Source organism: Hippocampus guttulatus, chromosome 8 (genome assembly GCF_054856545.1).
Source record: "Hippocampus guttulatus isolate MCC_2025c chromosome 8, RoL_Hgut_1.0, whole genome shotgun sequence".
Lineage (NCBI taxonomy): Eukaryota > Metazoa > Chordata > Actinopteri > Syngnathiformes > Syngnathidae > Hippocampus > Hippocampus guttulatus.
Genome location: NC_141268.1, coordinates 20,793,538 through 20,806,480, shown reverse-complemented (window position 1 = coordinate 20,806,480; position 12,943 = coordinate 20,793,538). Strand labels below are relative to the sequence as shown.

The following is a 12,943-nucleotide window of genomic DNA, read 5'->3' as shown; positions in this document are numbered from 1 at the left end:
TGTTAGGTGTCGTCAGATCTCGACGTCAGATAGTGAACGACACGCTGAAGACAATGTACAGTATAGGACGAGTGTCTGGCAAACAAGTATTTACTCTTCTTGTTTTTTCTTTTTTTTTTTTGAAACAAACATTCAGGCATGACAAAGCAAGCCTGCTGGTGCTTCTGTTGCCGCTGCTTCTTTGGATGGGAGCGGCCATAATTCGCTTCCCTGGCACTCCCGCTCCCCCATGCTGGATTTCATTTGAATACCAACCGGTCTTACATAATCACAGCAACCGTCTTAAGACTCCAGCTCGGGGCTCCCCGTGCGCAGTGGAAAAAATAAAAACAGAAGGGCTTTGGGGTTGTTCAAGCGTTTGTTTTTACCTCTGGATCCCATCGCCATGTCGGCGACCTTCTGAAAAGCATCCAGGAAGGCGCCCGTCACCAGGATGGTGGTCCTGAATAGTGGGACAGATAGCACACGGGTAACACGTAATAAATAAATACATACATACATAAATAAATACAAAAGTGACAGCGATTAGGTGCACGATTGAGGCAGAGCAAAAATCAATTAGCAATCGACTTCAGATCTGTGGAACCTCTAAGATGGAACCTAAATAGAATGACATACATTTCGTCCATCCATTTTCAGATCCGCTTTATCCTCACAAGGGTTGCGGGGGGGTGCTGGAGCCTATCCCAGCCGTCTTCGGGCTGTAGGCGGGGGGACACCCTGAACCAGTTGCCAGCCAATCGCAGGGCACACAGAGACGAACAAACATCCACGCTCACACTCACACCTGGGGACAATTTAGAGTGTTCAATCAGCCTGCCATGCATGTTTTTGGAATGTGGGAGGAAACCGGAGTACCCGGAGAAAACTCCCCACAGGAAGGCCGCAGCCGGGATCGAACCCACGACCTCTGCACCACCACCGGGCCACCCACATACATTTCAAATACTGAAAATAAAAAATGCACAACATTTTTGAGTTGTTGTAACCAGTCGTCATTTAGGACGCAAAGGTTTCATTTCATTGTCACAAAAGGGTAAAAACATTAAACGGTATTAAAAAAACAAAAAGAAGAAGAAGAAGAATGGGTATTTACTTTAAGTGTAAAAGATATGTCAAAAATAATTTGGGCGCAGTAAGGGAACAAAATACTTCTCTTTTATATAAATAGGAAGAAATGTAATGAGATACTGTACATTTTTCAGGAAATGAAAGCTTCTCAAATAAGCAACAGGATTTCAGCAGGTAATTTGTGGTTCCCCATTTGCAACGAAACCTCCTCATGTCACTGGGGGTATGTGTAGGGTTTAAAATAATCTCGATTCACTTGAGCCTAAACTCCAAATAGTGGTGGGTTCACCGTACATGAAAATATATAAAATAACTATCTATTCACCTACACCCAAGAAAATCTTCTTTTTCAGAAAACGAGGTTATAAAGTGGCTCTTTCCATCGTGGCGTGATGTTCACAACAAGGGACGCCATTTCAAACGAGTTGCCAGAAGTTGAACTGCACTGTGTTTGTTCACAGAGTAATGTGTGCCTCGGGGAATGGCGCATCGACCGGAACGTTCCCTGGTATTCACCAGTTTGTGCACATCCATAACCTTGACTCGATACGCAGCTCAGCTCCGCCGCAGTCAACACGGTGGCAAACAAAATATACAAAAGTGACTCAAACGAGGACGCCAATGTCAACCACCCTCCAACATGAGCCCGACCGATTCGCTTGCTCTGTGAATCAGTGATAGGACGCCTGACTGCTAAAAACCACATGAGACCCTCAAAGGCCAGTTCGCCAGTGCAACGGGAAACCCTCTGAAGCCACATCATTATTATCAATGGACCTATTGTCTAGCGTGCATGCGTGCGTGTGTGTGTGTGTGTGTTTGCGCATTCTATTACCAGGCTAGACTATGAATGCTATGTTAGCACTGTATGAGCACACAAATGGCCATTACTCTTGTAAACTGAACCGAGAAGATCAGATGACACTGTAGTTTTTGTTTTTGTGTGTGTGTGTGTTCAGCTTTTTTGTAAAGTCGAGTGAAGTTGCAAAATGGATACCTAAATTGCTGCCTTATTCACTGCAGTGGAAAATGTTTGGGATGGGCCCTATTAATGCTCAAACATATGAAATGGTAAACAAGAAAATATGGTGGCGGTTAGCGCGGCGGTGTTACAGTTCTATGTACCTCAACTCCGACCGTTTGAAAAACATGCACATCCGCTTCATTGGATGAATGGATGCGAACACTATTCATTTATTACAAGTGCATGTTTGTTCATCTGTCTATGCCAGCAATGTATAGTGAGAGACGGAACGATGAAATGATCTTCCACGGGGCGGCAGAAAGGGCGGCCAGGTGGTCGACTGGTCGGCCTCACAGTGCAGAGGTCCAGCCTTCGATTTTGGGTTGGGGGCTTCCCGTGTGGAGTTTGCATTCTCTCCTCGTGCCTACGCGGGTTTTCTCCGGGTACTCCGGTTTCTTCCCACATCCCAAAAACATGCATAGTGGGTTGACTGAATGCTACAATCGTCTCGAGGTGAGATGGTTGAATGTGAGCCGTTGTTTGTCTATTGTGTGACCTGCGACGGGCTGGCAGCCAGTTCGGGTGTAGCCCGCCTATTGCCCTAAGACGGCTACGATAGACTCAAGCACCCTGAGGATAAAGCGGTTCAGATTATGGATGGAGGGTGGCAGAAAGAACAAGCCTGTATATCCGTTTCATTCACACAAAATTTGATTTTTGCTTGTGGATCTCCCATGTGACTTTTTTCATATAAAATATTGGGGATGCACCAATACTGATACCGAGACTAGTTTTGGGTGAGACGTACTCATTAAATGCTCCGATACTACAAGACCCGATACCACTTCACCAGCATGACATATATTTGGAGGTAGGATGTCTGGCATGGCACGGCATTATCAAGCATTAGTCCTCAGTCTCGGCGAGTGCTCAAATGTAACTTCTTCAGTCTGTGAAGGGGTGGGTGTTCAATGTGGTAATGGCACATGCCTATAAAATGCGTTGCCACAAGTCTTACCTGAGCTGCGACTGAAGTTTGACTCCTTTCGTGACAAAGTCCTCCCATGTGGGATAACTGGCCTGCAGAAAAACAAACAGCGGTGTTTACATTCATCTCTGCGATCAACAAGTTCATTTCAAAGCAAATAATACTAACCACAAATATTAGAAAAAACATGTAAACTGACAGGTGTAGGAACTGTTATCTGGCCAATAATGAAGCAATTCCACAATCACGATACGGGAAAAAAGGAAGGAAAAAAAACATCACGTAATATTGGATGACTTCTTAGTGTTTTGGAAAGAAGCGAGTTTTTCCAGCAAAAAGCTGCAAAGAGGTTCCAAAGAGGAAAAAACAGGCAACTTGGTGAATAGTGAGCCACGACTATATGCTTGATTAATTTATTGGAGAACGTGGGAGGCATGTGGAGAGGCGTTTGTAATCATAGCGCTTACGGGTCTCACTGATACGTATCAGATGCTATTATGCTCGCGAAGGAACCACGCATATGACCGCGGTGGTGGGTGATTAAAAACACACACACACACACACACACACACACCCACACACACGGAACATTTCATGTGGGGCGGTTGAGCGTGAGAACAGTGGCGCTTTTCAGGGCATTACAAATGCAGCCAAGAGGATTGATACACTCAACGTGGCATGGAGCCGAAACTTTCATCATCAGGCAATCTGGAGTTTTGATGACTAATCAACAATGCCGCTATCGACAAAGAAAAAACAAATAAATGAATAAATGAACAGCTGATCAAGGATAGGTGCTCAACGTAAGCAAAGTGAAAAAATAATAATAATAAATAAATCAACACTCCCTAAAAATATTTAGAATGGCCTATAATAATAGTTGGAAGCATAAATATGTCACCATTAGATTTACGGTTATTAACACAGGCAATTATTTTTTCCCAAGCCCTCGCAAATACAAATTGGGAGTTATTTTGGGTCATTGAAAAGAGAGCAGACAGACAAGGAGAGGAACTTGCGAGGCGTCCTTCAGGGGCCACAACCCGGTTTTGACTGATGATGTCATCCGAGGCTGCTGTGCAGTTCGCACGGCAGGCGCCGAACTCAGCAGCTGCTCGGCTAGAACTCGACTCTCTGCAACCCGTCTGACCTCTGCCGATGCGGACGGTCGAAGATGAAACGCCTTTAACCCTTTCACGCTGTGCCCTGAGCCTCTTAGCTGCGCACGCACCAAAGCTTTTTTTTAGCTTGATGGAGGCAGAGCAATGGATAATCGGGTTTCTTCAGTATCAAGCAAAATAATCCGTAGTTTTTGTCATCATCATCATCATCATCATCTTGCCCAACTTTCACAGAGAGCGCCCATTCTGTGTCTGTGCCCTTAAAAAAAAAAATAAATACTGAGTTTTTGAGTGCTTATGGAGTTTAAGTCTAAGAGTAGAGAACCGGCATTTCTTCCCCAGTGCCTTTCACACACAATCCCATAAAGTGTGACAATCGCGTGTTCGCTTTTGTGTGGTGATCTCCACCGACCTTTAAAAATGCTCATTGGAAAGTGATGAGCGCCGTCAACTCGGCCAAGTATGAGAAGTGAGTCGCGGGTGCTAAACTTGACACCCCAGTCCTGACTTTCCACTACTCCCCTTTCACACGGCCGTCACCGCGCCTTGCGTTTTTTCGGCTCCGATGCTGAAACAATCTCTTGTGAAAATTCCAGTCGACAGCCACACAGAGTATGAAGCAAGCCCATTCATCAGCGGGGCCAAATAGTGCGCTTAAGCGGTCATGCGATTTACCAGTAGATGGACGGGAGGGGGCGGATCAGCTGATAGTCCAAACGTAATAAAATGCCGGCCATTGACGTCCCTTATGCCAATTTGGCACGGGCCTTGCTTGTTGACGGTGAAGGCTTCTGAAAAGAATCGTTGAATCACATGGGAGTGAACGCCGCTTCCCTCGCTCCTTCTCGTCTAAACTTCACATTCTACCCGAGTTTGTCGTGACCGCCAGGAATGTTAACAGTCCTTCGCCAACAGTACAGCCCAGTACAGTGAAAACTCACGCCCCCCCCCCCCCCCCCCCATTATCAAAGCTTTGCTCAAGGACGATGCAACCCATTCACAAATACTCCAATTATATTGTCATCTTCGGCAACATGGACAAACTGCAAGTCGGTGACGGTCCACTCAACTCCTTCGGTGCCGGATGATTCTACTCCCGACTTGCTTGCGATTGACTGCTCAAGGCTGAAATGACCGCGCGACCCCGGAGAGTTGAAGCAGCGCATCAAAACGGAAGGAGAGTTGCTTCTGAACGCAGGCCGGCAATAGCGATGCGCCCTCTCGTATGCGCCAACCTCAAAGAGTACGCGGGCGCGCACGGGCTTAGCTATCAACGCTTCGGCGTGCGGAGGGGGATACTCCGAGCTGTTATCCAATCAGCCGAGCCGCTTTACTCTTAACGGCTTTGTTCGGCCGTGCGTCGTCACCTGCCGCCGGCCTCCGGTAATCTGTTTGCTCTTGTGACCGACGACAAAGAGAGGACACTGAGGGGGGAGACATCCAGAGTGACTTGGCTGAAGAAAGATTTCATGAAGTTGTCGGGCAATGGGCGACCTTGCTACGCCGCTCGGGATGACTGCGGGCTCTGTGACACTTATTTCCACTGAGCTCCACGGGGAGTGTTCCAGCTGCTGCGAGAAGAGGAACCCGGCACTAAATTTAGAAGAAACCGCAGTCTTGTTGTTCCTGACACGGCGTAGGAAAAATTGCGAGGAGCCTTCTGGCATTCTTGGTGAGGGAAGATGTGTGTGGGGGGGGACTCTCAAATCGGAGCAAAAGCAGAAGGCAACACGCGCCGTTCAGGCAGTGGCCAGCAAAGCAGCAAGCAGGCTGTCGCGAGTGCGTCGGCTTTCGCGCCGCGGCTTCTTGCAGTTGAAGTCATCGGATGAAGGATGACATCAGCGTCTGTTGCGACGTACAACGCTCGCGGGAGGGCGACGGTTCAGCACAACAGGATGTTCGCCGCGTGTCAGAAGCTAAAGGTTCACAATCACGGCTTCCCGTGGCGGAATATTCTTCTACAGAGGCGGAATCCCGGCTGCGGCATGTATTTCGAAGGCATAAAATAGCCGTGTTGATTTCATAACTGTCATTGCCAAGTCAACAACAACAAAAAAAAAGTGACGAGGAGCGGGGCGGGGGCGGGGGTGGGGGTCTGCCAGTATGTACCAGTACAGTACTGCAATCAATGCACGCATTTCAAATGGCGTCAAGTAAAAAGGATCGTTTTGCAATTTTAATGCACCAGATTGAAAATGTTCCCCAGAGTCTTAAGAAGAAGCTTTCAGCTCATTAGGCACAGAAGGGAAAAGGTTGACCACGCGTTCTGGTCTTCTTCTCCCATTTCCAATCGCACCTCAGAGAAAACCCCGATGGGGCCGATGGGGCCGATGGGAACATTCTTGGTGGATTTTACATGGAATGACCCTTGCGCTCAATTTGGGGGTCTGGGTTGTGTCATGTATTCCTTTCATGCAAACACAGCCATATGTGAAGGGTGTCGCTTGAAGTGGGCTCGGAGAAAAAAAATAATAATAATAATAATCGGAGACAATTGGAACTGCAGGGGGAAATCCAGCTCAAAACGTAGACACGCGTGGCAGGCTTTGTTTGTATGTGCGTACGTCGAGTAGAGGTGAGCTTTAAAAGGTTCTGCTGAGAAAGGCGGCAGCAAAAAAAATAAAAATAAAGGGGCGAGGGGGGGGGGGGGGCGGCTGTTCAAACAGCAGGTTGAAGGGCTTGTTTGAGCAACGCGGGTTGAGTCCGAGCGGGACAAAAGCAGTGAAAGCAGACAGCCGGGGCCGTGTCAACATCAGGTTAATGCTTTCTTGGGAGAAGGGCACCAAATGAAAGCGGCGCACTGCAAAAAATGTTGAGCTCGTGGTTGAAGCGAGGGGCGACTGCTGGAATCGGCGCGTTTGATGCCGCCGCACGCTCGCCCAGATCGGCGGCGATCATGCGCCAAGGTCGAAATCTGCACGTCTCCGCGGACGAGTCACGCCGGTGTCACGTCGCCATCTGCTCCAATTTCTAGTGGCCTCTGCACCCGACATGGAATTGACTCTCTATTTTTGATTTGATATTGCTTTGACTTGCGTTTACTGGCAGTTGGCGTCACTAATTTACTGACGAAAGAACGACTCATTCTGATCTGCGTCGCGAGTCCAAATGTCATGAATGCAAAGACTTGAGTTCAGAACCAGAAACTTTGGGGAGAACGGCGCATTCTCGCAGTTGCCGCAACGACAACGACTCTCGACTTTTTAGCGATCCTCATCCCGCTGACATCAATCCGTGCACTTCCAACACTTGGGAAGATTCGGGTGCAAAGGTCACCTCGGCTCGTTATCTCTGCAAACCAAAACGGCACACGACGCCTCCGCACGCGACGGCGGTGACTCATGAATCGTTTCAAATGCGCCGAGCCTCTGCCGGGAGTGCTGCGGCGATTGCGTGCGTGTTCATGTGTCATCGAGGCACACCCTCCATTCAGCGTCACTCATCCGTCTCGCTACCTGTTGACTCATGTCCAGCTCGGCCCTTCCCGAGTGCTGTACATCCTCCTAAACGTGATCGTGCAGAACATTCCGTAATACTCATCCCAAAAAAGGGGAGTATGGGATCATCATGATGACCAAACAGGTTTGATTAGACCTGGTTGGAACTCGTGCTCTGAGTGTGAGAAACATGCCTGGCTGGGATCTTGGTGCAGCCGCAAAACTTTTCTCTTTTGATGATGATGATGATGAAAGACCTGATGCATAAATCAGTGCATGTCACTGCGGGTGATAGCAATGAATGTGTGTCACAGATTTGCATTTTAACGAGTCCCTGGGCGGAGGGTGTCTGGCAGACTTCAAATCGACCGTGGGACGGACCCCCGCCCCCAAAAAAAAATAAATAAAATAAAGCACCAATAGAAATAAAGCGCAGCAGATCCTCAGATGACAACGGGGATCTGTTCATACGTCATACTAGTTCAGTCTATCGCTCACATGCACTCATATAGGGGTAAGAAAATTAATTTCAGTCTTTATGGCAAACAAACAAAGACAGAAAACAATGTGGTCAACAAGCGCAATTCTTTGGTCGTCCAAATTGTTACCGTAGGCCAAATTTATGCCATCTGCCACGTAAATCACGGAAGCCGCAGAACCGCCCTTCTCTGTCTTTACTGGTTACATTCATATATATTCGCAGCCCGCCCCAAAAATTCCTGGACCTCATTTTTTTTTTTCAGCTCTGATAAAAAGAAGGGGAAAAAAATCCACTAACTTTTTTTTCGCTCCTAGATGGATGAATTTGCAACTGCCTTGGGCATAAAAGGCATAATTGGGTGCGTTATGGCTTTTACATGTTCGGAGTCACAGTGGTTAATTCAATGTTGTACTCGTGTGACAGTTGAAAAAGTTTTACAAATGGGGGGAGGAGCATTTTGCTTCCAAATCCAAAACAACAACCCCGAGGATTGCGTGTGCAAGTTGCCAGTCGGAGGACTTTTGGCCATTCAACTTGTACGCAGACGCACACACAAGGTTTCAATTTCAGTCAGCAGACCGGAGAGGGAAGAGGCGGCGGAGGCGGAGGGGGGGGGGGGGGGGGGGGGGGTCTGCTGTTGTCGGGAGCGACATTTTCCTTTCAAGTAACTAGCTAACGAGCAGAAAAGCACTCATTGAATCCCTGCGAAGCGTTGGAACGAGCGGGGCGAAGCGACGCACAGACGGCCGGAGGAAAAGCGCAGGGCGCGGAGTGTCGCCGCTGGCGCGGCTGATCGGTAACGCGGCTGGGCTCCTCGGCCGAGGAGCGGCGATGGTGCCAGCGAGAATAAATTTACCACAAGAGTAAAGTTGAAATGAAACCAAAAAAAAAAAAAGGAAATTCTCAAAACAAGCGATTCTATCAACATCAATTTTCGATAACTGCGTCCTCTCATTCTGGTTGAAAGCATTCTGGGGCCTATTCAGTTGATTGGGGTCAAGAGCCGCGGTACACCCTGGACTGGTCGCCAGCCAATCGCGGGGCACATCTTGGGAAACGTCCCGCTCACACACAGTCACACCGAGAGGCGATTTCGAGTCGCCAATGTCGTGCCCATGGGTCATCCCATGCCAAATCATCCCCAAAATCTGAAAAATTCCAGCAAACAGATTTTACTTGCTGTACTTGGTGATTGGGATTGCACAATACCACATCTCAAATTTGAAGTCAGCGGAGGGGTTGGGTGAGAGCTACGGCCCGCCCGGTTTCAATGGGTTGGACAAAAAGGGGGCGTGGCCACCTAAAATTTGAGATTCAAAGTTGTGTCATCACGATCAACAAACACAGCAAGTTTCACAAAAATCAAAATCCGCTTTGTTCAACGCTTCAGATTCTGGAGTTGACTTGGCGTGGGATGACCCCCCCCCCCCACCCCCCGTGCATACTGTCGGAATGCAGGAGGAAAGCCGCAGGGCACGAATTCACATCACGCGAGTTGTTCTTTGTCAACACAATGTGTGTGCGTGTTTGCCCAATTAGCATAATGAGCCCAACGCGCTGGGGCGCGTTGATGCCAGACTGATTGAGAGTGATCGGGTCACGTCGCCCCCCCCCCGATGAGAGCTTTACCCTGGCAGAAAGGCCGATTAATTCCACATGACTGCCAGCGCGTGCCAACGAGGCAGAAGGCGAGCGCGACTGCCCTGCTTGGGAACAGGCCACGGCCGCCAAACGATGCCAATCCCAATCGCGCGCGTGCGTGGGCGCGCACACACAAACACACGCACACTGTCTCAAATGAATTGGACTCACTTTCATTCGCTCTGTCTCACTCACTCACACACACACACACACACACACACACACACACACACACACACACACACACACACACACACACACACACACACACACACACACACACACACACACACACACACACACACACACACACATCAGACACATCAGACACATCAGACACATCAGACACACCCTCGCACTCAAAGAACACATTCTCTCATGAAACACACACTTCTGTCCTGCACAGACAGTCACCCTCTCTCACACACACCACAATACGCAAGATGGCTCTCACATTCACGCGCTCCCTCAGACACTCACTCTCTCACACAAACACCCACTCGAACACGTGCACACTTTCGCTCAAGAAAACACACGCGCGGACTCATCTCACACATACGCGCGCTCGCTCACTGCCTCTCAAACGATACACAGTCACTGGCTTTCGCACGCATTCTCAAGAACGTACTCTCGCGCGGCGCCACGCCCTCATTAACACACACTTGATCATTCAGAAACAAACAACAGACGCTCTCACACCAGGGTTTGAAGAAACACACCGACATTCACACGCACACGTTCTCACACTCACGTGCACACACCGGCTTGTGTACATTCTCAAACTCACTCTCACAAACCCCGTCACGTACACATATACTCTCATTGACGTGTCACACGTCGCCACACTCTCACGCGCAGGCACACTCTCACATGCATGGGCATAGCCAGAAATGTTTTGGTGGGGCGGCCAAGGTGACAAAACGCCTTACTGAGGGGTGGCCAAGCCATAGGCATGCGCGCGCCTCACCCAATGCCTTGTAACCCAAGCTGTAACTGAGAAGGCCTTGTTCATCTCATCATCCACAGTCAAGGTTCACAACAACAAAACAAACAAAAAAAAGAACTGTCCAGAAGCTTGCCCAGCACACTACAAGCTTCTGCTCCATGTAGAGGTGGCCAGAGAGTGACAGAGAGTCTGGTTTACACACACACACACACACACACACACACACACACACACACACACACACACACACACACACACACACACACACACACACACACACACACACACACACACACACACACACACACACGCGCGCGCGCCTCTTCCCGGTTATGTTCGAGTCCACATGAGTCACGTCTCGTTCTACAAGTTCTATCAGGTGAGCAGCAAATTGTTTGACATCGGGGTGAAACCCGAAGCTCCTTATTTCCTCCCCTTTGTCCGCCAGGCTGCCAGATATCAAATGAGAAATTTTGCAAATAATCGCCAGGTCGCCGGGAGTCATTCATGGTACCGCCGTTACGCAAACCTTGGCGGATTTCTCAAGCCAAGAAACTTTATCGTGTCATTATCATGTCACAATCGAGACAGTAAAAGCCTCAATGGAGACGTCACGTGCCACATTCCGCCTTCGTCTTTTGTTTCAGACCTTGGCCCGCCTATGCCGTTATCCACGGCTTGATTTTAGCGACGCCGCTGCACCTCCGTGCGCTTCCTGGCCTATCAGAAGCTCTTAAAACGTTCATCCATGATCAATCGAAAATGACTACATTCGTAAGCATGACTCATAAGGAAATATACAGAGAGGATGTACTCCTAGATGGAATAAAAATAAAAAATTATTCAATGAGAAAGAAGTTAAGAAGTTTGTCTGCGTTTCAGAAATTGAACATAAAACATATATACAGTAATAATTTGACAGAAAATAAGGTAGATAAAAAAAGTAAAAAGAAAGAAATCAATCTTCAGAAATCAAGCAGAATTTTAGACAAGACAGACACGTATTTCAGAGAAAACAATTGTAGTTTTCAAGAAATTGATCCAAAAAAAGGTTGTATTTTTGTAAAATGTCACATTTTTTTTCAGTCATCAATTAGTGAGTTTAGTATAAAAGACGGATGGAAGTCTTCATTTCTTTTTTAGGAGGAAAGTTGTATTTTCGCTGTAAAAGTAAATAAAATAATTTCTCATCGCACTTAAGTCACGTGAATAAGGGAAAAACTTTTAAAAAATGCTATATCCACTTGCTGAATGTAGTCATGTTTTTTTTTGTCGTGTATTTTTTTTTAAAATACTCAGTCATCCAAGTCAAAAAGGTTGACTCGTGGGTGGCTTTCTTGTTTCCCCTAAATTTTTAAAATAATACTTCAGCAACTATGCTATAAGGCTTAAATCTCACCAACATGCAAATAACGCATTCATTATATGACTTCCGATCTTATACTGTAGTTGGTCACTTTGAGGCAAACAACCAATTTTACGGATTAAAATAAATAAAATAAATGCGTTTGGCTAGCCAGACGGCCTCGATGAGAGGCGCAAAGAACAAAAAAGGACACAGCTGGTAAAAAGTTGCCCCCTTTTACCCATTTTCAGGTGGCCTAATTCCAGTTGGAGAATTCAATGTAACGAAAACCATCCTCATGATCTTCATTAGAATTATTGACTTTGAATGTGTATGACTTTAAAATGCATCTCTGTCACATTCTGGATGATGGTGTTAAAAGCGAAGCTAAGTGGCTGGTTTTAAATAAACAATGTGTCATTTGTGGGGCGGGGGGTTAATGTATAGTTGGACAGTACACCTCAACTAAGGCTGGTAAGGAATAGATGGAAGCCTAAATTATGAAAACCTGTTCATTTTATGCCAAATTACTGTTAAGAACTTATCAAGTCGGTTGAGTTCACGGCCTGTAAGTTCACACTCGCAAGTCAAAGGAAAAAAAGTCGGTTCAACGATGGCTCGTATCTCAGGGTGCCAATGTCCATCCATCGATGCATCCTCCAAAACGCTTATATGAAAAGAAATAAACAAAATACCTGTGTATCACTGAGTCCGAAACGTATTAAAAATGCTAAAAGTAAAGTTGCAGTCCTTATTTTCACGCGTTGTCAATCTCCGATTCCTTTGACGTTGACATTTTTGCATTATTCGCTTTGCTTATACGTAAACAGAAGGCCAAACAATGTGCGTGGACGAAGCGGAAAATCCTCAACAATGAATGAAGCTCGTCTCCCTTGAAGCTGCTATTTATTTTTAATCCATCAAAACCTCATTGAAATGTGATTTAAAC

General features: G+C 47.2%; 1 protein-coding gene and 1 long non-coding RNA gene across 8 annotated transcripts in view; one reads left to right on the top strand and one right to left on the bottom strand.

Annotated features, from left to right (window-relative positions):
* The window catches only part of mtss1 (MTSS I-BAR domain containing 1), a 29,492-nt gene that overhangs the window by 15,849 nt on the left and 700 nt on the right, over positions 1-12,943 (bottom strand). For 3 of the 7 annotated variants that reach the window (XM_086117383.1, XM_086117385.1, XM_086117387.1), the window contains exons 2-3: positions 3,054-3,115; positions 369-442 (exon numbers count right to left, since the gene is read on the bottom strand). In XM_086117383.1, coding sequence (XP_085973509.1) covers positions 369-442; positions 3,054-3,115 — 136 coding nt within the window. Of the gene's footprint in view, positions 1-368; positions 443-3,053; positions 3,116-5,214; positions 6,794-12,943 lie in introns of those variants that run through there. The other 4 variants (XM_086117380.1, XM_086117379.1, XM_086117384.1 and 1 more) reach the window with 4 other exon arrangements.
* LOC147201798 (uncharacterized) lies at positions 10,970-12,512 on the top strand. Its single transcript, XR_015101578.1, has 3 exons — positions 10,970-11,028; positions 11,297-11,423; positions 12,246-12,512. It is a non-coding gene; the product is annotated as an uncharacterized LOC147201798 (long non-coding RNA).